Here is a 27,603-nt window from a genome sequence, read left to right on the forward strand (position 1 = left end):
TGGATATTCTTCTATCAAGCGATATTATAGTCGTGGTTTCATCATCGGAGTCACGTTTCAATCAAACACAGTAATCGGTGTTGATAGTAATCACGAGCAGCAGCAGTAGTAACTAGTTTTCTAGAAATTCACTTGAGAAACTTGAAAAAAGATAAAAGGGAAAATAATACACGACAATAACAGTTTTTGTACATTCAGTACCTGACGACTCAACCTCATCACACCGATGCAGAACATTCCTGCTCACGGATTTGTAACATTGCCCTCGACAACCAGAGGGTTTAAAGGGACGCGCCCCTCAGTGAAAATGATTTGACAGGAGACAAAGGCACCGTGTATTCACACATTTGCATTTTTTTTTATAAAGAGCAGGTTCACATCTTTTCAAGTCTATCTTTATTACAATATTCACATACTCATGTTTACAGTAAAAGTTGCTGTCCTCACTGGTCGCATATTAAAGCAAATGCAAAGTGTTCAGCAGTCTGAGTTGTACAAATGATGCGGGTATTTTCCTAAGAAACCACTTGATTTGTGACACTCTGATGAAGCTTATCTTATCCGTTCTCTTTACGATGCATTTTTGAAGAAAAACTAGTGCCGTGGATTTGGTTGCCCACCACACTGAAGTCCTGGGACTTCTTCATGGCTACAATAACAGGAGGAACAATAACAGTGAGCAGTAGCAATTTTACTGTACACATGGGCGTGCGAGCATTGTGTTCAGACAGAAAAAATGTGAATCTATTCTTTTCTAGTTGTAATGCCATCATTATGTTCCAACACTGGTTGGTGATGAATTTACAACCATCTGTGAAAATTGAAGTGAACATATATTTATGAAAATACCAAGGAAAATGTCCCAGACTTGCAGCAGTCAGGACCCGCTATTATCGCCATACAGTTGAGCACAATGTTGTCACTGTATTCACCAGTGGAAACGCCCTACTTTCTGTCCCCATCAATATAGGACAAACATTGTACCGACTCCTCAACCACTTTTCCATGTCAAAGGTGCCGTACTAAAAGTAGATGGTGCTGTGGATCTCGGCAGCTTTTCAAATGAGATTTTTAATGAGCCTATGTTTTGTGCTGGAGGGCAGCTATTGGCAACTCTGTTGGGGTTTGTGGAAGGTCATCTGGGTTGAATGAGCCCGTTTAGCTGTATTGTGGAGGAATATCATGATAATGTAGCATGGTGCCATTCAGGCCCGCAGTCCTCCAAAACAAGGAGGCTATTGTAGTAAAATGAAACAGGGTGGGGTGGGATACTCAGATTGTGCAATGAATTTGATGGAAAACAGGATGATTACTTCTTGAAATTGGAAGCTGTGGAAAAAATATAAACAGAATTAAAACATTTGTAATGAGCTCCACACACTGGAAATATTTCTTCATTACTTTTGTCTTCTTATTCTTTTTGTATGTGCTGTGAGTTACTCTTCGATTTCCTTACATGTTTTAATGAGATGTACGCTGTGTCAGACTTTACTCTTGTACATAGGGATTCAAAAACTGTGTGTGAACCTGCTCAACCTCTAAAACAGAAGTAATGAATGGCCTTTACAGAGCCACGACTAACAATTATTTTCAGTTATGCTTCCCAAATAACCTGACTATTTTTGTGACTTATTGATTATTTGATTAGTCGATAATGTGTCAGATAATAGTAGTAAATGCACCGGTGCTTGTCTTGACACACCAACAGAGCAAACTGTTCAATTCACGACGATATAAAACAGAAAGTCCTCTTATCTGAGAAGCTCGAACCAGCAAGTAAAGAGGACATGTCACAGTAAGAAAAGCACAGGTGCACATAGTAAAATGAATTTAGCTACTTCAGTTTCAGTTTCCTGGTATGGTGCATGCTGGCTCGCTGTCGCACTGTTGTGACTTGCTGGGACACTTGAATAGAACAGAGGCATGTTAATGTTAACAGCAACACCTATGACAACTGTGACTGTGAAAAAGGGGCTAACTGCACATTTAACTTCAGTTCGGTTGTATGTATGTATCCTGCCATTTAATTTGTTTTGGTTTTTTTTACACTTCAAATCTTGATTGATGGTCAAACAGGGAATACAGACACAGAATAACACACACGTGGCTTAAAGTCTAGTCTCTGCAGAAAACATGTTTTCGCTATTAAGCAACCAGATGAATGTGGAGCCGCTCTGAATAAGGCAATATTGACATAACTCTACTGGTCCAATGAGCTTGTGTGTTAAGTGCCCCAGACTAGACAGGGTGACTTCAGGCACATTGGTCCGTTGCTTCCATGTGCTCCAGCTCTGGTCCGTTGCATTGGTCTTCTGACGATGGACTGCTGCCCTGCCCGAGGGCTTATACCCTCAACACAGTATGTTCCAGTTCTCTGAGCAATCAATGGTGGGACATGGGCTTCACACTATTTTGGCTAGAGGGTTGCTGTCTCCCTTGGGCTTTTAACAGAGATGAAGGAAATGACAAAAGCGTCGCTCAGGGTTGTGTAACGCTCTTATCAGCCACATCACACTCATTCTGTAGATAACCCATTTCAAATGAAGAGGAATTTCAGAGTGATTTCTTTGTTTTCACCCCCAGGAAAAGAACCACACAGTGTGTCATTTAGCCAGCTCTCAGTCTCAACAGGTGTCTCTCAGTCTGGCTTCAAGCTGCTCACAGATGTATGAATACAGAAGGACTCTATTCAGTCCGTCACACTGCCTGTGATAGTAAGCTCACAAAACTCTCCTCTTGGCGTCACATGTCCAGACTCCCTGATCTGGGAAAGCTGGTTTCTTCTTCTGGGACCTCATCATCCTCCGGCCCTCTCTGTGTCCCGGCCTTGTTTTTCCCTTATTTGTATTTTCCCTGCAGAGATGTTCATGCAGAATCAAGGCTGAGAAGATGGGAGACCGATGATGGCGGGGACAAAAGGGGTCTTTGTGCGAGGCAAAGCAGGAGATGTTGGAGGGGGGGCAGTCGGTGGCGACAAGGGAATGGACACGGATGGAGAGTGTGAAATAATGCTGGGCTGACACACCCGGCTGTAAAAGAGCTGCCAGTCTCTTCTCTCTTTTTTTTTTTCTCCTTCCACTCTTCTCCCTCTTTCTCTCTGAGTCATAATTCCATTCTGACAAAATCCCTCTCAGATGGAGTGGCCTTTTATTTCACAACAGGCTGAGATTGAGCTCACACTACTCGCGGGGATTGTTTCCATAGATCTCCATGTTTCACTGCTCTGCTCTGAAGGGCCTTCTCAGACTCAGACAACTACAGAGAGATGAAGGTGCAACAGCTCTCAGGAAAAAGCGAGTCACACTGCTGCTGTTCACTTGAAGCGGCTCCACTATCCTCCAGCCACAGGGTTCAGAGGAATCTCATTCATTCTTACAGGTGGCATCTGCCGTCTAGATTTCACAAGAGGGCAATCTAAGAGATTTGGACTGAAACAAAGTTAACACATTAGTCTCATAAAGACATCATTTCAAAAAGCTTTGGCAAGTAATTGTTGACAATCATCCTCCATCACAGACAAAATCCACACGGACCTTTTCGTTTACCACTTGCTTGCCCGTCTTGGTCTTTGATTCTGATTTTCAGCCTGGAAAAAATAAATGCCAGATTTTCTTGAAACACGTAATAACATCAAGATGACGGTTTCTGAATGACGTTAATATTCACACAAGTCTCAGAAATCCTGTGCTGATTGTTGCTGTTACCTAATAAACATCACACCTCATCAGGATGAGGGTAGAATTGTAGTTTAAATACAATGTGTTTGGTGCATTTAATAACAACATATCTGTGTTGTCCTTAGCTTTTATGTATGCTCAATTCTTTTGTCTTTTTGTATAATCTGATGCAAAATATCGGCCTATAAATTAAAATACACATATGATATATTTTTGTAAATGACAAAACAGAAAGAGTTATTTCGTGAATAAAGTGCAGTTATTCTGTAAATGATCCGTTTATATTCGGTCTTAAGTCTAATAGCGAAGCGAAGACTTCACTCCGAACCCGAAAACAAGTTATGTAAGATTCGCAGTTTTACTTTTGAACAGTTCAAACCATTTCATCCGTCTTCACTTTTAATGCTCATAATTACTTTCTTTTCTTTGAATTACTGTAGTAGTAATTACTGTAGTAATTCAAAGAAAAGAAAGTAATTAATCACTGTAGTAATTCAAACTGGATGATGCATGTTGACTGCAAAGTGAGTCGAGTTGTTGCAAATTGCAAAACTGCTTAGATATCTTGCTGGGTCGAAGTCCGTCTGTTGCTGTAACTTGGCCACAGAAGGGTCATTTCGTTATTCCTTCTTCATCACTACCGCTTGCTGGGATTTTTGCACGCTTCATCCCTTTAACTGCATTTGGTTTAAAACTCTGCTGCAGGCTGCTCTGTCAGCTGACGTTGTTGTGGGAGCTGTTTTACTTCCAAGTCTTGACAGTTGGCAGTTGACCAGCAGCCTCTTGATTGGTAGAAGCTGCAAAAATTCCGATTATCCTTTTGATGACGTCAATGTTTGTTGTCGTGTTTGGTTTTCTGACTGAGTGCCCTAATGTCGGATCTTCACTGTAGCACATGAATGCACCACAAAGAGCCAGTTTGTGTTCCAGTAGGTTCATGTTGCCTTCTTCGTAAGCATGCAATAATCCTAATGCATGCTCCTCAGATTAGTGTATCTGACTTCTGTTACCGTCTTCTCATCACGTTGAAATCCAGTGTGATTTCAGAGATTCACCCAAAGTCCAAATTTGAAGGACTCCTCAGTGGATAACACACACATGCATTGTCCAGTCACCTGAGTTATGATCTTGTGGCGCCGAGCACTCAGACTGTGGCTGGTACATATGAGACACATATGAGCCAGCATTCTCTCTCACACACACACACACACACACACACACACACACACACACACACACACACACACATCATATGGTCGAAAACAGATTCATTTGGCCCTCAGTGAGCTTCCCTGTGAGAGACCACCTGTCCCTTGTGTTTTTTGTCATGTTATTCTCTCTCGTGGGTAGACGAGGCAACAACCAACTTAACTCCATGATTGGCATTCAGAGCCGTGCAGAGAATTTTTGCTTTGATATAAGTACCTCCATAACATCAATATGAGCAGCTGTGCATCCATACGCCTATATGTCTGAAGGGGGATTATGTTACTTACTGTGCCATTGTTTAGTTCTAAGTACTTTATATCCAGCCGACGTGCAAGATGTCATACATGGATTAACAAGGAAGCAAACAGAAGTTTTTCTTTTGTGTGCAGCACGATATATTTGGATAACCAAATCCCAATTGGAGCCCTGTAGAGAGGAGCTATTGACAAGCAGGTCAAGAAGAGAGCGAAGTCTCGGAGGTACAGCTAGTCTGTGCTTTTGTTATTCTGTGCTGATCCAGCACTAGAGGAAAAACCAGTTCCTTTGTCAGATTGTTATGGGGTCAACGAATGTGGGACTAGTGGAAACATACTGATCCCTCTGCTTAACACTAGTGAAAAAGATACCAATCAATGAAATGTCACCAGCATGACCGAAGCGTGCATAATGCATTTAGGCCAGAACATTGGTGTTACGTAAGAAAAACCTGAAAGCAGCCGTACAGGCTGCATTGACCTTTATGCAATTATTCATGACATCAGCTGTGTCTGACATTCACATGCACTGTAGGGTGACCTCTGCTCTCTGATTCTGAAGTGATACTGAAACTAAAAGAAAACATTGTCTTTTTTTATTTCATATCTATAAGTATTATTTCTCTGAATGTGCAAGATAGGTGACTCTAAATACTTGACACCCCTCTGCACTTGTTGTCATGGACACATGTTTTTGTTTGATACCAAGCCCTACTTGTATTGAGCAAATCCAGTGTCCGGTGTACACACGTTACTGCATGTACACCTACATACGCACATAGGCCGTGAGAAGTGTGAAGAGCCTGTGATCCGTGTCTGTCTGCATGACATGTATGCGTCGGGGCTGCTCACTAAGCTGCTATCAGATGGTGAGAACCCATCATCAGGTACTGTGGGTGCTAAACAATGCACTGGCTCAAACAAAAGATCCCCCTTTACTCCCAACCTCACCCCCTCTCAGAGAGGGAGAGAGCATGTGACTCATCCACTTATTGTATTACAACCAGAGGCGATGATACACACCCGGATAACTTCCACCACCATGGGTGGGAGCAATTAGGATTAGCGATAAGCGAAATATTGCTCCTAAAATACAGCCAATGATAAGGGAAATAATAGCTGGGCTAATAATAGCTGTGTGAGTCGTGGATGAGGAAGTGCAGGCTTCTAATAACAGCTCGTGGTTTACTAACAACTTGGCTCTCTGCAAAAAGTAAATACAGGGATTTAAGGCTGAACGACCATGGCAGACGGCCAAGAGATATATATTAGGAATCCATTAGCGGTGTTAAATGTTGATCTGTGTGGCATGCAAGCCCCGAGGCTTTTAAGGCCAGTTTTACTCTGGATCTCGTTGAGCGTAGTACACCCTACCCTAGTGCTCGGGACAGGAAGGTGGAGGGCTCTCTGTCAAACGTCACCTCACACTGGCCAACTGTCTCGTTATCCCAGTCACAATTACACTAAACAGCGACAACATATGTTGAGCCTGCATAAGAATGTGCTGCAGGAGTGAAGCTAATTACCGAACGTGTTTACTATCAGTGTACACATAGGGAACACCTTCCTGCTATTGACAATTACACAGCTCTGCACAACACAACACCCTCTTTAACTTTCCCCTGACCTGCTTATTATCTGATGTTGCTTATTATTATTAATAAGACTACCTTTAAAAAGGATTTATAAATAGGTTATTAATTCAGTTAACACTTTATAAAGCATAAATAAACAATTATAAACCAGTGCTAACACACTTTTCATACAGTGATGCAGGCTCACTATTTTGCAAGATCACGTTAATGCTTACTACTCATTAATCTTCCTAATGACTTACTACCTTTTATAACTGGTAAAAGGAGCCTTATAGTAACTCATTAATAAATGATGACGCGTTTTACACTTCACTTACTATAAGGCTCCTTTTAACAGTTACAAATGGTAGTAAGTCATTAGGTAGATTAATGAGTAGTAAGCATTAACGTGATCGTGCCAAATAGTGAGCCTGCATCAATGTATGAAAACTGTGTTATAACTGGTTTATACTTGTTTATTTATGAGTTATAAAATATTAACAACCAAATGAATAACTTATTTATACACCCTTTATAAATCCTTTATAAGGGTCGTCTTTAAAGTGGCAGCGAATGGCCAAATGACTTTGTTAGTTTCACTGTTAGCTGCGAAGTTTACAACACTGAGCTTTTTTTTTTTTTTTTTTTCCGTCTCACATTTTCATTGAATGATGTCAGATATAAAAACAAGACCCTGGTCCCGTGATGTAATTTCACAGACAGAGGGTTAATCCAAAGGAAGTTACACTCTATCTTCTGCCTTCATAAAAACCATGAAGCGAATTACTTCATGTCTTGATTTATTATCCTCGCTCCTTACACATAAAAAAAACCAAAAAATCCTTTCCCTTTTAAGGTTGCAGAAAGACAGTGGTGGTTTCTTTGTTTGGGATGATGTTTTCCACAAGCACATTCATGTTGTGAAGAAGAGTCTGCATTCTCCTCAACACTCAGTATGACCCGAATCACATTTCCAAACAGCTTTGTTTTAGTGTGTGTGGGGCTGAGCGGAGATGGTCAGCACATCAAACACACAGGCTCGGAGCACTAAGACATATACAGCAGCAGTTCCGCTTGTAGCGTTCAAACCGCGTGTTGGAACTCTGCACCTGTGCTTTTATTCCTGTGAAATGCTGATGATGTATTGGGCTTCGCAAACATGTCACTTCATGATACTTCATTTTTCCAGAAGTTGGCCCAGGAGGCGGATGTGTAACATGCACGAGTGCAGTATCAGCTCATCCTTGACTAAGCAACTCATGGAAGACTGAGTCAAACACTTGAGTTGAAGCAGTTACCAAACTCCTCTCGTGTTTCTACTGTTTAAACTATAACCTGTTGTTCTTGTCCCGGTATTGATCTGTCTGCTTTATAGTAAAAGTCAATATTGTGTAGGGTTAGGAGACAGAACAGGCAAGGACACTGGCTAAAACTGTGTAGTTAATGCTAGCAGATGCTTATATAACTGGACAGTGAAACTAAAGTCTTGTGTGTTTTTATTGGAGCTCGAACATCTGGCCCACACACACGACCTCATTTAATGTAGTTTAATTCCCTCTCTCTTTATTCTGTTGCTAGCTATTCAAAGACTAAAAGTCACGTTACATCGGTCTCTGTCAGAGTGAAATGGTGGCCTTGTTGTACATTGTGCTTAAAAGGAGATGCAGGCGATAACAGCTGAAATGGGAATTCCTGGATGTTTAGCTCACATTCACACAGTTCAAGGTCTGGACTCCCTCACACAGTTCAAATCAGAGAGAAGAGCCAGCGGAGGAGAGAGCGGGGCTGGTTGGTTTGTTAGGCTAATTAACCAGATCTTGTGTTCCTGTGGCCGCTGTGCTGTAATTGCAGCTGTGTGGACTGTGAGGGTGTGAGTGGGCAGGAAGCGAAGGGTTAGTGAGGACACAGCTGGGAGGAGAGTGTCGTGTCCAGCCCTGCCCCCGCCCCCTCCCTCCCTCCCTCCCTCCCTCTGTCTGTCCAGCCAAACGCTGACCCCGGACCACTGAGCAGCCAAGACCCACTGACAAACAGACACTAGTGTGCCTCTAACCATAGCTGTGTGTGTACAATGGTGCATGTGATACTGATAGGTATTCATTGATTACCTGTTGAATAATGATTCAAATATGGACACGGTTCTGTTAGCAATGCTATTAAACTGAAGAGAACTGAGAACTGAAGCAATTAGTTATTAGTCATTTGACTGGTCATTAATCTGCATCAATTTATCGTGTAGTTTGTCAAGCAAGGCTGAATAAGTTGAATATCCCCGGGTTATGAACTCTTGGTCGGACAAAACAAGCTATTTAAAGACCTCTCTTGGGACTTTGGAAAGTTGAGCAGTTTTCCCTATTTTTCACAAATTACCCAACCAAACAATTTATCAGTAAATGAAAATCATTGTTATTTTTAGCCCAAACGAGAGTGGACCTTGGTTGTAGCACTAGCACTAGGTCAAGCAAAGTGCACATAAGCCTTTAAAACCTGAGGTTGTGCGCACATTTTATGCAAGATTATTTGGTCTCCGCTTCTCTGGTCCACAGAGACAGGAAATGTTGGGAAAGAGGAAGAAATGATAAATGTCCCAGAGCGGGCCTGAATCCAAGAAGCTACGTGGTATCATCATCGTCCAAATGAAGTTAGCCACAAGAAAGTAATGAGACAGCTAAAATGTGGGTTCATGAGATAATCCTCCTGCTCTGCACATATGATATTTATATGTCCAGTTCTACTGCAAGCTGTTCCCCGTCTATTCACTGGAGGTCCTCTGCTGTTGTTGGACTCGGCCCGTTGTTGCATTCAGGCTCTACACGTACTGTAGATACAGTATCAGAAGAAAAGTGATAAAATCATGGCCAGTCAAACGCATATTGTCTCGAATAAGGAGCAATATAATGTTGCCTAACTGTTGAACTTTAGTCAGCCAAGAATCCAGATATTGAAGTAGAAGGATAAATAAGCGTTATAATGGTTTGATTTGAGCCTAAATTTGTTGGTCAAATTAGAAAAATGGAGTGGGTAGTTTCAGCTGGTGGTTAGTTTGTTTTAGTCAGTAATTCCAGGATCGCTGGGAGATTTTCCTCATGTTTGGACAACATTTATGCGCAAGTATTAATTCAGGATCTGTTTTTCTGACAGCTGTGCGGCCTGGGTCCAGCTCTATTTAGCTTTTCGGAATTTGCCTCAGCGTTTCACAGAGATTACTTCGTGGCCTCTCTGGTCGCCTGAGACCAATTTTGGTTTGGCCCGAGCCATGATGAAAACAAAGCTCCAATTCCAGATGGCACAGACCCAAGATGGCAAAGACAGGCACCCCCGCCCCTCTGCAACATCTATCTTTATAAGGAATAGCTTCTTTCGTATGTCAGTAATTACACATTATAGTAACCCCAATTGGATGAGGATTGGTGCGACAGAATCTCATCGTATTGTCTATTTTTACCACTCTGGTACCACATGTTATCTTTTCAGGCTGTGATCAGCAGTGTGTGACTGGGCATTGACGTTCATCTCTGTAAGACATTTTAAAAGCTCCAGATGCCTATCAAAAGGTCATGTGCTGGAGAGTAGCCCCCCCATGTCAAGCACAGTCACTGTCCCCCGAGCCTGTGTATTGACTTATGGGATGTAGCACTCTGGCCTTTTAAAGTTTAAACTTCAGCTTTAGTGGAGCTCAGGGCTGGTGAGCTATCTGAACTTATCTTTCATTGCAGGACTTTTTCAGATGCTCCTGGATGAATCAGAACATTGACTTCCCGAACAATGCTTTTATTCAGCAGTTTTATTCATCAGCTCTTACTTTACCTCTCTCTCAGTGTATTGTCATAGGAGTTAAGATTAGTTACAGATTCATCAACATGTGAGCGCCTCAGCTCTGCTCACAGACGAGGCTTCTGCCGTCGCCTTTCCTGAACATTTACAGTTACCACAGCGCAACGGGCATAAATGTCTTAAAAACATCTTAATCAATAGAGCATATCAGCTGTAGCATAAGTGCGGCCTCTGAATGAATGGATAACGCTGCGAGAACCTGATCTGTGCATATGTACATTCCAGCGTGCTTGTGTGAGAGAGATTCATCCAGTGGGATATTATTAAAGACAGAATGGATTTGCTGTGTGTTTGCCAAGCAAAAATCTTTTCCATCCCCTTCCTTCATTCGTTCTTTAACATGCTATCCGTCTGCCTTACTTTATAAAGCACCTTCCTGGGAGCCGCACCTTATAAGCCAATGTTTGGACTCCTTTTAACTTCACCGCCAAGAGGTTCCTGCTTAAGTAAATGTTGAGCGAGGCTCGTCTTTGAGAGCCAAAAGTCTGCGGGGAAAATGGTCAGGAAACATCAGTGGAAGATAGTTTAAGTCCAGCTTAGTGGTTATAAAGAGAGTGGCACTGTGCTAATGATGAGAAGCCGCTTCTGCTCTCTTTACTCCACATCACTGTTTGGAGAGGGGAGTGTCAGAGCGGCCATGGATTTGCCTGGCCTGGGTGATATAAGTGCCGCAACAGACACAACAAGCTTCCAGATCAAAGAGCTGCCAGTCCAAAAGGAGTCACGCATACACGTACACGCATAGCTCACACACAAAGATTTATTCAAAAGCCTCTATGAATGTTTCTGCCTCTCATCTCCAGACCGTGTGGTGACTAAGCATATAACTTGGCATTTACACAAGCTTTGTTCATCATGTTTCCCAACACTTTAGCTTCACTTATTCTGTGCTATAAGGCTGTTACATTGAGCCATCATTCAAGATGCACTCAGTCAGTCGTTCAGCTGTAAGAAAGGTGAACCTGAACGCGGCCAACCTGCTGATATTTTGGGGCTTTTGCGGAGGGGGGTTTCCATGCTGCACATTCATTTGTGTCTCACTTGCAAACACGTGTATCCTGGCTATCACTGAACTATGGTTTGTTTTCCTTTGCAAGAAAATACACAAAACCCCAGCTGTATGTTTGTTGCCAGACTATCACAATCAATTTGATAGGAATGTCTCCAATTGGACCGAAATCTGAGCGCGCTCACATGGGAAGCTGAATTGTCTGAATGTAAATTGAATGCACTGGTGAGAAGCGTGGTCTTGGGAACCGCAGGAAGCCCTGTATCTCAGACAGGCCACTTAACAAAGTTATCTGGCTCACTCTGTTCAGAGCCATCTGCTCGGGATTAATGCGATCAGGTTGTATCGGCGCAGTTCGAGTGTCAGGTCTCCATTGGTGGTCTGTAACATTACAATGCGGGGCTTATCGGGAAGCTCTGGCCTGTTAGTGATTGAATCACTAATTGAGCGACGGTGCGGCACAAATTCAGTGTTGCACTCGGAGAGAACAATTGCTCAGCCAGTCATGTAAAGAACAGGAGTGGATGTTCTTTGTGGGTCCTCACACCTGATCTCGAATAGCCTGATGATGAGGTGCCTCACACCCCTTGACAGCTTTGATCTGAATCCCCGAGAGTTGACGGCTGACAGCTCGCATCAGACATTCTCTGTCATCCTGAATCAGCGAGAAGGGCTCATCGGTCCTTCCCGAAAACCTGTTTGAGGGAACCTGGCTGCGGCTACAGTATATCCCTCAGAAATCAAAACAAAAAAAAAGAAAAAAGAATAATGGGTGATACATTTTGGATGCTGTGTTGTTAGCTCCTGAATAATGTTGTGGTGAAGCTGCGTTTAAGGATTTGGTATTTACCCGATATATCAAGGGCATGTCTGTTTCTGCACCTGCGAACTATCACTGTGTTTATTTTTGCTCCTAATGTAGTTTGGCCGTTTGTTTTCAGGTTGAATAAGAAACTACCACGGACTCTCACTTCAAGTAAACAGGACTGCCCGCGTCCTGTGCTAATGGCGTTGTGTTAAAGCACAGTTTGTTAGATTAGGTTGTCTCCGTCTTGTTGTGACAACAGAGGGGCAAGTTCTTGTGTGTACAGTGTAAACCTCGTCTCAGAACCGCGGTAAAACGCCTGCCATCGCTACATAGGTTTGAGTTTGCTTTTGTCTACTTTTGTTTAATGTGTGGATGCTAAGTAGCTACGTGCTTCAATGCTCCTCTTGGTTTCTTTCTTTTTTTTCCTATTTTCTCTTATTCACATTTTGATGGGACAAGGACAAGCATGAAAATATGTGATGTACGCATTTATGCAGATAATCATCCTCTATCTCCAGTTCTGTGTCTCTCCTCTGCTGTCTCACAGATAAACTCAAATTACAAACGCACACAAACACACACTGGTTTGGTAGCATACCAGCCATCGCTCAGAATCACTGATACCGGTGAGTTTAGTCATGATGTTGTTGTTAAGACTGAAATCCAGCCTTTATGTGTGTGCCTGCATGTCTTTTTCTCATTATTGATGAAATCATCTTCAGAGGAAACACTCAGTGCTCTGGTCATGGGTCAAGTGACTTTCCCAGGCTGGAGTGTGTTTCTGAACATAGAGCGGACGTGTGTGTGTGTGTGCGTGTGTGTGTGTGTGTGTATTTCCGTGCAGAGGGGAAGTCCAGAGCTCAAGGCTCCATCTCTGATGTTCCGTCTTGGCTGTGGACTAGTGAGAAGAGAAATCACTAACAGACTTACACACTGTCTCACCACACACATGCAGAAACACACAGAAAGCAGCACAGAGGAATGCTCTTAGGGTCGATGACCCCACAAAACTAACTGTACGCTATATCTAAACTTAATTTACCCAAGCCACAGATAGAGCTGTTTTACAGTTGGTGCGTCTGCATTCTCAGAGCCTCATTGTTCGACCAACATACCTGTGTGCACTGGGCACACAGAAGAAACGAAAAGTAATGGCTGCTTCTATTTCTCACTACTTTTGTAAAGCTGTACTTTTCAAATACGTCACGAGTGGCGTGAAAAATTCTCAGTTGTACCAAGTTATACGACCGCAAATTGCTCCATTTTGCCAGGAAAAGGCCATTTTGCACATCTGTTTTCTTCTCTCAGCTAGACTCATCTTTTCACATCTTTTCACACACTATAAAGCCAATATAAACTTTCAAAGCGAGTGGAATGAAGACCGGTGTGTCAACGTGTCCCCAGTCATGCATCATATTCAACCCTCTGGGCTTACTATCTGCCATTCAGTGCGCGACGTGAGGAGAATGTCCTCTTGCTGAGCAACCGCAAGGCCAGGGTCATCATCTCTAACCAGATCATGTCTAATGGCCCCTCAGATGTTTGAGGAATCTTTCTCCTTGCAGTAAATCCTATGACATAGAGTGTTATCAATTTTGTTTATTGACCTCACCCAGGTCAGGCAGAGTTCACAGCAGCTTTGTGATGTGACATGTGCATGCTTGGAGGGGTTGTCATGTCTTTTTTTTTTTTTTTTCCTTCTCCCTTTTCACCCTTTGTGTATGTGGTGTTTTCAGGTCAGTGCCAACGTGCTGATCTTCCTTTGCACTAACATGATCGGGATCTGTACCCACTACCCTGCTGAGGTCTCCCAGAGACAAGCCTTCCAGGAGACGAGAGGATACATCCAGGCCAGACTGCACCTGCAGAGGGAAAACCAGCAGCAGGTACACACACACACACACACACACACACACACACACACACACACACACACACACACACACACACATACAGACCAACATGCACACAGACAGATGCATGTTCAGGCAAATAAGCAAGGGTGGCAGCCATGCCCCCGTCCTGTAGGAAAACTAAACACACACACACAGATGCAAAAGAGCAACAAATGGGTGTCTCCATTTTCTAGTCTGATTTGTTTGTCCCACTTTTCGAGGTCAACAATATGTTCTGGAGTATAACACGTATCTCCACTCCTTTCTATTTGACTAACACGTTCCCACGCACATGCCAACGAGGCAGGGTGACTCATTGAGCATTCTAACGGTGGAAACTGATGAAAATGAATCGTCTCTCTCTCTCGCTCTCTCCCTCTCTCTCTCTCTGCTGTTCTTTAATTTCTCTCTCTCTCAGGAGCGCCTACTGCTGTCAGTGCTGCCAAGGCACGTTGCCATGGAGATGAAGGCTGATATCAATGCCAAGAAGGAAGATATGATGTTCCACAAGATCTACATCCAAAAACACGACAACGTTAGGTAAATACACACACACGTGCTTCTGCGCAGAAACACTGACACACAGCGTCGGAGGACTCGTCTACTTTGCCGTCACAGCTAGCACCAGTGGTTTTGACCTGACTCCGCTGACTGATGTGTCAGTTACACAGTCACTCCAACAGCTATTTCCCTGGCAGCATGTATTATGCATGTTGTTGTTTATTGACACTGACAGCACCGGCTGCAGTAACGATATTGACTTAGGCACACTGCTGTGCTTTCTGTAGCAAATGATAGAAGGCAGACCTCAAGTTTGCTGGCCCCCTGTCTCAGCCCTCACCACTGGATTCCACCTCCCGAGTGGGAATAACTCAAGGCTAACAGGTGATAGGAACTTTCCATCCATTAGCCTACCGTCGAGCGCAGGTTGAGGCGGCAGCAGTGGTAGGGGACAATGAAAATGAGGTTGCAGCAGAGATCTCCTGTCAGAGGTGACCCAAATAGGTACAGGTGATGCACTTAGTGGAACAATCTGTTGCCACGCCGCGGCTCTACCAAAGTGTAAACTTACAGGAACAATCCATTATCCAAATGCAGCATAAGATTAAAACCCACATTGATGCACAGGGACATTTGGTAAAAGCACCAACACTAGATAACAACACAATCTAAGTTATGTATCATGTTTTCTGCTTCTGTCGCACGTTTATTTACAGCACAAGTGTTTATAAAACAGGCATATATTTTGACAATGGTCAGTAATGAGACTGTCAAAATTCTCAAAAGTCAAATTTGTTAATTGTTTATCTCTGCCTGAAATTTATAGTTAAAATTGAGCTTTTAAAGGGTTGTTCAAAAAGATTACAGAAAAACATATTTTCTCATATTTTTCTAGTTTTCATTTGTGAATTGTTATTTTTCAGTGAGGAAAAGTATATTTAAAAACTGTAACAGCAACATCTCCTCCAAAAACAATGTATTTCTTACTCTAGATAATCCACAGATCCTTTTCAACAATAAAACATTGTTTACAATGTAAACTGTTTTTTAAAAAAGCACAAATACAAACTACAGCCACTGTATGGCTAGATACCACGAGGTGTAAGTGAGAAAATATGTTTGTTTGGGTGAACTAACCCTTTAAAGATAATCTGGCTCAGAGTCTTGGCCTAGGTGGCAGATGCAGACTGGCACTGGAGTGCTGTAATTAAGTTCCAGTTCTCTCCCAGTGGCTGACCTCACAGGACCTACAGCGCCATCTGTCGTCCTCAAGTGGAACTGGTGTGTCTGGTGTTGTTTATCCTCGCTTTTCATTACTATCAAAAGTTAGCAATGAAAGGCATGCAGACAGGGGGACAGGGGGTGGTGTTCTCAGAGGGACAGGCTGGAGGAGGTGACCTACATTGGCTTAGATGATGAGAGCCAGAGCTGAACAAATGTCTGCCTCTCTCCCCCTCTCTCGTCTCTCCCCTGCTCACACGGCAGCTGGACAGTGTGGGGGGGGGGGGGGGGGGGGGCGCTAGACCATGTTAACTAACTCTATACTTTATTGATTGATCTAATTCTCAAGTCTCTTTTGTCTCTCTTTTCCTCTCTGTCTCTTTCTGTTGCCCTCACCCCCTCCCTCCGCTCTCTCCCTCCCTCCCTCCCTCTCTTCCCACCACCACCATCACCTCCTCTTCAGTATACTGTTTGCTGACATTGAGGGCTTCACCAGCCTGGCGTCTCAGTGCACAGCGCAGGAGCTGGTCATGACGCTGAACGAGCTGTTCGCCCGCTTTGACAAGCTGGCCTCGGTGAGCATTGACACCTGCCGCCACCATTTTCACAGCACAACTTTGAGCCACTGCTGCTTATGTAACCGTACAGTCTGCAGCCTTCACTGTTAGTATGACAAAGCCAACATGATGTACTTGTTGGGGTGGGGGTGGGAGTTGGGTGGAGAGGTGGGAGAGTGAGGGGGGGGGTGTTACTTAAGCATTGTGTAACGCATCAATTAGACTGAGCTGAGACTCATGAGTCATCTTAATTATGCGTAAAAGGCTCTATATTTGACTCGAGCACTCTGTGTATTAGCTGTAATTGAGGGCCTAATATGTGTGTGTGTGTGTGTGTGTGTGTGTGTGCGTGTGCGTGTGTGTCCTTGCTGTACAGGAGAACCACTGCCTGCGTATTAAAATCCTTGGGGACTGTTACTACTGTGTGTCAGGGCTGCCTGAGCCGCGGGCTGACCACGCCCACTGCTGTGTGGAGATGGGAGTAGACATGATTGAAGCCATCTCGTGAGTCAAAGGCACACTAATTGCACTGACACACACAAGAACCACACACTCAGCACGGGAACACACACCCTCACAGTCACGTAATATTCCTCTGAAGGTTAAGTAGAGATTTTCGCTTTGTTATTGTCACACAGGGTGTTGGACAGACACTGCGAAGCTGAAGGTGACACTAGTTTTTTGACAACAGCGTGTGTGCGTGTTCGTGTGTGTGTGTATTTGTGTGTGTGGGCGTGTGTGTGTATGTATCTGCAGGCTGGTGAGAGAGGTGACGGGCGTTAATGTGAACATGCGGGTGGGCATCCACAGCGGCCGTGTTCACTGTGGGGTGTTGGGCTTGCGCAAGTGGCAGTTTGACGTCTGGTCCAATGACGTGACGCTCGCCAACCAAATGGAGGCTGGAGGGAAGGCTGGGTAAGTCCCTCCTTCTACACCTGCTATTGTACTACCATTGGCCATTCAGTTTCTGACACACTGTAATTTTGTTTGAATGTGTGTAGGCGTATCCACATCACCAATGCCACACTGCAGTATCTGAACGGGGACTACGAGGTGGAGCCGGGATTTGGAGGAGAGAGGAATGCTTACCTGAAGGAACACGACATTGAAACCTTCTTGGTGCTGGGCTGCAGCCAAAAGAGGGTTAGTGCACGGCCAAGCACGCGCACACACACACACACACACACACACACACACACACACACACACACACATACCCACACATACCCACACACACTTTCTTGAGTCCTCCTCAGAACTTCACACCAGTGCCGTATTTCACACAAACAATATAATGGCTTGTCACCTGGCATAGAAGACCTTGTTTGCCAAAGCATCTACCCTGGTGTGGGGTTCCTTCTCTTCCAGAAAGAGGAGAAAGCCATGATGGCCAAGATGCAGCGAGCACGTGCAAATTCTGCCGAGGGACTGATGCCCCGCTGGGTGCCTGACAGATCTTTCTCCAGACCCAAGGAGCCCAAAGCCTTCAGGCAGATGGTGAGATACACTCAGGGAGCCCTTTGCTCAGTGCGAGGCACCTGTTCTTCTTCTCTATATGCAATTTCCTGTATCATCCTCTCCACTCTTAAATCATAAATATCCTTTCTAATTATGTCTGCAAAGTAGCCGTTAATATTAGATATTTCTCTTACGGGGTCATTCAAGGGTCAGAGGCCTATTGCTGGGAAGAATTCTTACCAACTTCATAGCATTACGCTTTTATACTGGCCTCCTTTCATGTATCGAAGAACCTTTGAAAACAGATTTTAAAAGTTACGTTTCTGGTCCAGGGTGAAATATCTCAACAGCTATTAAATAGATGCCAGGAAGTTTGGTACCGACTTTCATGTTCTCCACAGGATGAACTGTATTAGCTGCTGATCCCCTCGACATCAGTAGGTTAACAGAAGGTTTTCAGCAACATTAGTAGGTTGACACTTGTGGATTTGAGCAAAAATGGTGCAACAACTACACTGCAATGAAATTTGGTCCTGATGTTCATGTCTCCCTCAGGATGAACTGTAATGACTTTGGTGATCCTGTAGCATTTCCTTACTACACGCTAACATGCTAGCACTTGGAAATGTAGTGAACATGTAAACATTATATCTGCTTAAATCAGCACGTTATTTGTACTTGTTAGCATGCTGACGTGCAGACTTCAGTCTTGTCTCTTTACCTTGAATGAATACGATGCTCTGTAAGCATGAATTTGAATGCCTGAGTGTGACAAACAGTGTACAGTACTACCTATATGGAGAAGCCTAAAGCAGTCGGTGAGAATGTGAGAAGAAGTATTGATCTGTTCCCATCAAACAAACAGGAGCTTCAACAGGGCTCCCAGGGATTCCCAGCTCACTGTTTACTACTGAAGCCAATCTGATGAGGCTGCAGCTGCAGATATTTCTCTTTCTCACTCACTGTCGCTCACTTTCTCCCTCTCTTTATGCTACAAGTCTCACTTCCTTGTCGTTCCTACATTCTTTCCCTCTCCTCCTGCTTTTGTCCTCTCCATCTCAGAGGGTTTGAGCCCTAGGGGCAAAGAGGGTGTAATTTGAAGCCTCCGAGCATTAATTAAAACATCAGTCTGGCTCTCAGGGATTAGCTGTGCAGATGTCTGTGTCTCTGTCTATTTTTCAGTTGTACTGTGGCTACACGATAATCTCTCCCCTTTCTCTCTTTCTCTTTCCTGCACCGTCTCTGCTTTTTGCTCTCGTCTCACTCTCTGTTTTTGTTTTTCTCAGGGCATCGATGAAGCATCCAGCAAAGACAAGTGAGTGTTTTGGCCCCAGTTTTTGTTATTAGGGTGGCTTTTGTTATTAGTGGTTGACTGGCAGACTGTCACTGTAGCGGTCTAACTTTAGAGCCCACTGTTGGTTTTATACAGTCAGATCCAACCCGGCACTAATACCATATTAGCTCTGAGTCATCCTGCCTGTCACAGCATAGGCCAACCTCTCACACAGACACACACATCCACACACACACACACACACACATACACACACACACACATACAAACACACACCACGCTGTGACCTATTGTTCCATCTCCCTCGTAGCCGCTGCACTCAGGAGGCCCTGAACCCGGAGGATGAGGTGGATGAGTTTCTTGGTCGGGCCATCGACGCGCGCAGCATCGACCAGCTGCGGAAAGATCACGTCAAGAAGTTTCTGCTCACTTTTCAGACCGCCGACCTCGAGAAAAAGGTTGGTATTTGACGGGAGTATGTTTGTAATTCACTAAAACTCCCCGTTGGATAAACTGAATTGACGATTTCCTCTTTAATTGAGCTACTATGAAACTAAGTTGTCATTGATTTTCTAATTTCAGTACTCCAAAAAGGTTGACGATCGTTTTGGGGGATATGTGGCCTGCACACTCCTTGTTTTCTGTTTCATCTGTTTCATTCAGATTATCATTTTCCCAAAGTAAGTAGTTTGCTCTCATACTTTGCCTTTCCCAGTTTCTCAGTAATAGTGAATTGTGGACAGGAAATGTGGTCTTGATTAGTTTATGAGGAGTTAATGAGAACTATACATCCTAATGAGCCTGTTTTCTTCTCTTCCGCAGAACAACACTTATGCTTGGCCTTTACATCAGCATTTTCATCATCCTCGCCAACATCCTCTTCATCTGTGCCATCTACTCCTGCATAAAAGTAAGAAACAAAGGCCTTCATCACTCATATGGTTCCTCTTGCAGATATCTTCAGATAAGAGTCATTATCACATGTCTTCAGCCCGCATCACTAATGGTATTAACTCTCTCTTATCTGATCTTGTCCCTGCTGCCCGTATTCAAGCTCTTCCCGGTTGCCTTGCAGACTGTAACCAAGAAAATAGTCCACTCTCGTGCAAACAGCACACTGGTGGGCGTCTTCACCATCCTCCTCCTCTTCATCTCTTCCTTTGCTAATATGGTAGGGACTTAAGCTCTTCATTTTGTCATTTTTTGTATCGTGTAGCAGTTGTGACTCTTAACATGTCACTTCAAGACAACAAATCTATTTATCTGCCTCAGTTTTCATTCGTCCGTCTTTCCGTTAATCTATCATACACTTCATCTCAGATGCTGCTGATCAGATTTCAAGACATTTGAAGAAATTCTGCAGCATCTTGGCATTTTTAAAATTAGACCAATTTGCCTAAAGGGCTGCTATAATTAGGAGTTGAGCTGCGGTTAATCATAATCTGTCACCGTGACAGATGGAGTCGTAGAATTCTGTCTATTTTTACCCATCATATTTTTTTCCATGTTTACTAACAGTATAGAGACCCATTTACCATTGAGTTTGTGTATGTGGATTAAAACACGCTTAATGCCCAGGTGTTTTTATGCCATGCAAATATGGCAATACATGCATTCTGAAACCTCACTTCCATACATCAGTAACATTAAATGTACTTTTTAAATGATGGTATGTAAAAAACTAAGCAAAGATGTTTATTTACTGTATATAACATGTAGCGGATCGTGAGTCTTTGAAATAAGTCAGGGTTGACTGTAGACAGCAGAGGACAGGTGTCACCTTGTGTGTCACTCTTGTTTGTGCTCTTGTAGCTGTAGCTCACTGTGCTGTGCTGATCATGCTTCTCTGATTAGGGGCCTGCAGGGTTGTTCTGGCCTGTGATTGGTTGATCAGACTCACGCTCCAACATTAAACCAGCCAATTCAAATTCCATAAGGACTTATTCAGTAAATTGCTTGCTCAGTTCAGCAGCTGCTTTGCCTAATTCTGTGATATTGATCATTTATCACTCTCCCTGTGTTTTGAACTCTTTGTTTGAGTATTATTATCTTGAAAAGTCAAATTATATTATGTGGGTACTGAAGGTATTTAAAATTCTCTGGCAAAACCTGTAAAATGACATGACAGAAATTATGAAAATGTATTAGATGAAAACACCTGTGTTTGTTAATTGGTTGGATGGATGGATTGATGGATGGATGGATGGTATAGTTGGGAGATTTAAGATATATTATTTAGTTTAAAAACAAGAGAGCATTGGTGACTTCATTTATTTAATTTGAAATGTCCTACATATGTCACAACTTTTAAATAACCAATACTCAACTGACCCTTACTGAAAATGTTTATGTTATATGTGAATACACCATTATCAGATTGTTTGGGTTTTTTTTTTTTTAACTCTAAAACATGACATCAACATTGCTGTTGACCATTAGCTTTTAGCTTTACTGTCAGAAAATACAGTATTTAAATGTTTTATAATTGGGGTCTCTGTTTTCAGCATCACATCTGTGTGCTCCTCCTCCTTGCTATTTCAGCTCTATTAGCTGACTGTTAAATGACAGACGGTGTCTTTCTTTCCTGTCAGTTTACCTGCAGCAGAGAAAACCTGAAGAACTGTGTGGAGAACGAGCGGAACACATCAGCGACTCTCTGCCTGCTGCACAACCTGACCAGGACGGCAGAAGATGGTCTGACTCTGTGTTCCAGCCAGGCCATGCCCTGCCATTTCCCCGAGGTCAGTCCCATAACATTTTAGCATACGTGTCTGCTAGTGTTATCTGTTCCTTGTGTGTTCACACGCATACGCAGGTGCGTGTCTGTGTGCTTGAATTCATTTTCTCAGTAAGCATGAACTGTATATTTGATATATACCTAACAGCCCCCCCCACTCCCCTCCCCCGGCCGTCTCCTCTCTGCTGCAGTATTTCAGCTACAGCGTACTGCTGACCCTGCTGGCCTGCTCTGTGTTCCTCCACATCAGCAGCATAGGGAAGCTGGCTCTGATGTTGCTCATCCAGCTCACTTTCCTCCTGCTGGTGGAGTGGCCTCAGGTGGCCCTGTTTGACAACGCAGACCTGCTGGTCATTGCCAACACCCTGTGAGTCCCCTGCCCGGAGCACACACATACAGGCTGTACAAACACGTTTCTTAACTTCCTGTGTCACAATACCGTGGTTTGGATTGTGTGTGGCCTACTTCTTTACAATAAAGTTTAGATTGTATAAGACCTACTTTGCATTAGTCCTATTTTCTGAATATGTTCTAATTATTTTTTTCTCAGGCAATTATCACCTGTTAATGATTCACTACAACAGTAAGTTGCATTATTTTAGTTTTCTTCTGTCTAATTTAAGCCACTCATCATGTTTGTTAACATGACTGTCTCTCGCCCATTTTTCAGGCCTAGTTTCAATGAAACTGCAGGACAGTGGTAAGTAGCTTTTACTTGTTTTGTATGTTTTAGTACATGTTGGGATTCATACATTATTTTACTCCCATGCACAAAACTCATTTATGACTCTTGCAAACTCCTTCTTGTCCTCCTCTTTCACTCCTCAGCCTGGAGAGTGTGACCAAGGTATCCCTAAAGGTCATGACCCCTGTAATCCTGACAGTTTTTGTTCTGGCTCTCTACTTGCACGGCCAGCAGGTGGAGTCCACTGCTCGCCTTGACTTCCTCTGGAAGCTGCAGGTAAATGAAACAAAACTGAAGCTAGTACTACTATATAACTCACCAAGAGCAATACCTGCGAGCTCTGAGGTTACGCAATCAGCTGACAGTGAGACTAACTAACCTTGTCCACGTTCCCTGTCCTTCCTCAGGCCACGGAAGAGAAGGAGGAGATGGAGGAACTGCAGGCATACAACCGGCGCCTCCTCCACAACATCTTGCCAAAGGACGTAGCAGCCCACTTCCTTGCGCGGGAGCGTCGGAACGACGAGTTGTACTACCAGTCATGTGAGTGTGTCGCTGTCATGTTCGCCTCCATCAGCAACTTCTCCGAGTTTTACGTGGAGCTGGAGGCTAACAACGAGGGAGTGGAGTGTCTCAGGCTGCTCAATGAAATCATCGCTGATTTTGATGAGGTGAGCAGAGAGGAAAAAATCTGCATGAATTCAAATTAAATTAGTGCAGGAAACATTTGTTGGATAAGGTGTGTTAGATGGGGGAATTAGATATTTGTTTTATGCCGCATACAATCACCATTTTCCTGGTCGTCTGTGTTGTTCTGCCACTTAGCATGTTGTTGACCTATAGCTGAAGTGCTGCCTTTGTTTTAGTGTTTTGTCTCATTTCCTCTTCTTACACACGGTTGATTGCTTGTCTCTAGATCATCAGTGAGGAGAGGTTCCGTCAGCTGGAGAAAATCAAAACCATCGGCTCCACCTACATGGCAGCCTCGGGCCTCAACGATTCCACCTATGATAAAGAAGGTCGTTCGCACATCCTTGCCTTGGCCGACTATGCCATGAGGCTGAGAGAGCAGATGAAATACATCAACGAGCACTCCTTCAACAACTTCCAGATGAAGATAGGTAAGCCTGGAAGGTGGCGCACATTGCTCTTGAAACATCATCTGACAAATAAACATTAAAAAAATCCTTTTCCCGGTCAAAGGAGAGCTGCAGTAATCTACTTCCTTAGATAGAGCATTATGATTTAGTCAGAATGGTGTAACGGATACGATGTAACACAGCGAGGTGATTTGTTCTCAGGACTAAACATGGGGCCAGTGGTGGCGGGGGTGATCGGAGCCAGGAAACCCCAGTATGATATCTGGGGGAACACAGTCAATGTTGCCAGCCGGATGGACAGCACAGGAGTACCAGACTACATCCAGGTACTGCACGGGAAGCATTTCACAGTTGTAGTTATTGTTAAGGGACTCATGCCAATGTAGAATACTCATCTAGATACTTATGAAATTAGTCATGGCGGCGTTGTCAGTAAGTATTCAGACATGAAAGTGTATGTGCCATGTGTGTCTATTCAGACCACAATCTTGCACTGCATCTTTATAACTTCTGCATGATGAAAAAAAACGCTCACACCGCAGATGTTTATGACTACAAAGCACATTTTGTTGAAAGTATTGTTTGTGGTATCTGAAGGACACAAGATCATTTGTCTGTAGCTGATACCAATGCTACAGATACCATCAGTGCACAGTCCTTCAGCTTAAGGATTTAGGCTCAGACATCTGGTCTGCAGAAGGGCCCTTGAGCAAAAATGCCTGTCAGCACTGGACGTGCTGTTCTCAAGCATAAATGGTACGCTAATGTCCCTCTGGAGACTGGCAGACGACTAAATTTGAATTCTATGCAGAGGCCATGCAACTACCACAGGATTATCATCTTCAGTAGGGAAATCTCAACTACAGTGTTCCTCAGAGAACGAGTGTCAGTAAAGGACGAAAGTCCCACAGTCTTATTCAGCATTGTATTCATAGATGTTTAGTAGATGTTAACACGTGTTTTGAAATGTGCTAGTTACACCAGTCTAGCTAAGTGCTCCAGTGAGATTTTCTGGCCCCAAATCAAATCCATAAATTGGCAGCTTGAACGATCACAGTCGGATGCTGCCACCTGCTGTGCAATATGAGTTACTGCAAATCCAAAAACAGTGAGGCTGCAACCAACAATTATTTCCACTGTCAGTTACTCCGTAGATTTATTTTAATGAATTGATTAATATGTAGTGTATGAAATGTAAATGGAGTAAAATGGCCATCGGATGTCTGTCCAACCAACAATCCAAAACCAAAGATTTAAAATAATATAAAACATATAAAACATCTGAGACGCCAGAGCATGAGAATAATTGCTGTTTTTGCCTGTTTATACAACTGTAACAATTAATCAATTCTTCAAAATTGTTGCTGATATTTTAGATTGACTAGTTGATAAAATGATCAATTCTTTCTAATTAGTTTTTGAAGTATTGGGTAATCATCAAATATAATATAGTAATACATCAAATTCTCCACAGTCTGAGGCGCAATGTTGAAGTAGCACTTTGTGTCTGATAGTATGTGATGGACTAATTATCACAAGTTTACAATGATGTGAAACAGAGAAAAGCAGCAAATCTATTTTGCTTTAATTTTATATGAAATGCTCTACTCTACTCTAATATTAATATTAACTAATATTCCTTCTTTTACGTTATCCCTCCATCATTGGGCTTTTGAGAGATTATACAACGTGATAGTGACTGATAGTGTTTCTCCTGGGCTGGGTTGAGTGTCTGACATCTTGGGTGTCAAATGTCTGTGTCCTCTCTTAGGTGACCACAGACTTGTACCACGTGCTGGTCAACAACGGATACCAGCTGGACTGTCGAGGTGTTGTCAAGGTGAAGGGGAAGGGTGAGATGACCACTTACTTCCTCACCAGCGGCCCCATGGGCAGTTAACGACAGCGGCCGACCGCAGAGTGGCTCCCACTGCACTGACAGGACAGAGACTAGCGGAGAGACTGAGTGGTCAGCCTGGCGATGAGCGCATCGAAGCGCGGTGCCAACGCACTGGGGACAGGAGACGGCCGACGGGGACGAGCTCGGCCCGTCTGTTTGTTGTCACGTAGTCAGATGCACACATGTAGGATGTTGTTCATGTTTGAAGGCTTTTTTCCCAAGCTGCTCGAGAGATCACGATGCCCAGTTGCCTTAGGATGGAAGTGGCTATGCTTGTGTTTATGAGCAATAGTACAAGTATTTCATCTGGAGTCATTATTTATTTTCGTGCAGATGGATTTTTGTGATGACCTTGTACAAAAAAGAAAATAAGTACAAATAAAAAAAAAAAAAAAAACTATGTTACTTAAAAGAAAATATGCAAGGACAACATGAAGGATGACAATGACCAAAGAACAAATGTTTGATATGAAAACATACACTAACGATTCTGCTCAGAAATACAAGTAATTTATTCATCTTTTTTGACAGCAAAGGCCACGGTAACGTCACTGTCATTGATAGGGACGAACACTTCTTTTTTTGCTGTGGATTTTTTCATGAAAGATAACACAAACACACACACACACGCACACGCACACACACACTAACACATAGAAAACACTCACAACAAACTTGCTTGGACTGTGTTTCCTATCAGGGCCTTCTTTGTTTCTTCCAGCCACAGTCTGGACGCGAGGCTGTTTGTGGTTCACTGAAATGTGCGATTGATTACTCGCTCCCTGCAATGTATTTTTGGTTCAAGCCAAAAACAACAACTATGAAACAAAGGACGAACAGTTGCATTAGTATCACGGTACTGAAGAGAGATTGTTAAACTGTTATGAAACATTTTATATAAGTGTGTGTGTGTACAGTATGTATGCGTGGATGGGTGGGTATGTTTGTGTGTGTGTGTGTGTGTGGGTGTGTGCGTGCAAACACACATAACTGAATGCTGATCTTTATCTATAAAGGGGCATACTGTAACTTTTCACTGTGAGGTTTTTATGATACTGTATGACAATGCTTTCTTGCCAAACTGGTTGCTGCAAGGCATGTTTTATATTATTTCGGAGTTGTGTGTCCATTCCTGATTTCTTTTGTCAAAATTATCATTTAAAGAGAATTATGTCTACGTCTTTTACTGGACTGTGATTCTTGACTGATTTCATTCCACCCCAAATAAGCAAAAGCTTACGGAGCGTATATATTTTGGATTGTGTCAGAACATTTGAACGTGAACCGGTTTCCTGACAACTTCAGGATCAACTGTATGCAGCAATTCTCCATCTGTTCACAAGTATTGCCTTGAGATTATGCAGTTCAAAGGTCCAACTCCTCCATGGACCGATATTCACAACTTTACACTACAGTATTTGACACTAGCTGGTTGTATTTGGCACAGGGAGTCTTGTAACCCCCAAAATTATTTGGTCAAAACAATAATCATATGAATGTAATGAAATATAAATATTTCTGCCCACAATGAAACTACTACTGAAGAAAACCACTCTTTACATTGCCTTTGGTATTGAGGAAGGAGTTGAATCATTGTATTAGAGGCTAAATCGATTAGACTTCATGTTTGCTGTAAAGTTAAAGAGTATTTTACATTTAGACAAGCTTTACTTCCGGTGTTGATATGCTCACTTTTGTTTCTGAGCCTAAAAATGTTGCCTTTATGGGCTATGAAAAAGATTTTCACTACTGCTTGTCTCTCTCTGTCCTTAAAAATGAAAGATCATTAAGACAATGTTGTTTTTTCCTGGCAGAGTTTAAGAAATAGTGCAATGATGATTTCATTCATTTCCCCTTGGGTAAGAAGTTAATAAATGGCTGTTTTTGCATTGA

The 27,603-nt window shown here is 43.1% G+C and overlaps 1 protein-coding gene across 3 annotated transcripts in view; it reads left to right on the plus strand.

The window, feature by feature from the left end:
- The window catches only part of LOC130174652 (adenylate cyclase type 6-like), a 31,450-nt gene extending 3,847 nt beyond the window's left edge, over window positions 1-27,603 (plus strand). For all 3 annotated transcript variants that reach the window (XM_056384704.1, XM_056384705.1, XM_056384706.1), the window contains exons 4-24: window positions 14,099-14,248; window positions 14,676-14,797; window positions 16,443-16,554; window positions 16,913-17,040; window positions 17,293-17,451; window positions 17,538-17,679; window positions 17,905-18,033; window positions 19,281-19,309; window positions 19,599-19,746; window positions 19,871-19,968; window positions 20,111-20,198; window positions 20,343-20,459; window positions 21,880-22,029; window positions 22,217-22,392; window positions 22,576-22,608; window positions 22,696-22,725; window positions 22,854-22,986; window positions 23,118-23,381; window positions 23,627-23,831; window positions 24,012-24,136; window positions 25,582-27,603. In XM_056384704.1, coding sequence (XP_056240679.1) covers window positions 14,099-14,248; window positions 14,676-14,797; window positions 16,443-16,554; window positions 16,913-17,040; window positions 17,293-17,451; window positions 17,538-17,679; window positions 17,905-18,033; window positions 19,281-19,309; window positions 19,599-19,746; window positions 19,871-19,968; window positions 20,111-20,198; window positions 20,343-20,459; window positions 21,880-22,029; window positions 22,217-22,392; window positions 22,576-22,608; window positions 22,696-22,725; window positions 22,854-22,986; window positions 23,118-23,381; window positions 23,627-23,831; window positions 24,012-24,136; window positions 25,582-25,710 — 2,667 coding nt within the window. In that variant the 3' untranslated portion in view covers window positions 25,711-27,603. The remainder of the gene's footprint in view (window positions 1-14,098; window positions 14,249-14,675; window positions 14,798-16,442; window positions 16,555-16,912; window positions 17,041-17,292; window positions 17,452-17,537; window positions 17,680-17,904; window positions 18,034-19,280; window positions 19,310-19,598; window positions 19,747-19,870; window positions 19,969-20,110; window positions 20,199-20,342; window positions 20,460-21,879; window positions 22,030-22,216; window positions 22,393-22,575; window positions 22,609-22,695; window positions 22,726-22,853; window positions 22,987-23,117; window positions 23,382-23,626; window positions 23,832-24,011; window positions 24,137-25,581) is intronic.

This window comes from Seriola aureovittata, chromosome 9, assembly GCF_021018895.1.
Source record: "Seriola aureovittata isolate HTS-2021-v1 ecotype China chromosome 9, ASM2101889v1, whole genome shotgun sequence".
NCBI classification, from domain to species: domain Eukaryota; kingdom Metazoa; phylum Chordata; class Actinopteri; order Carangiformes; family Carangidae; genus Seriola; species Seriola aureovittata.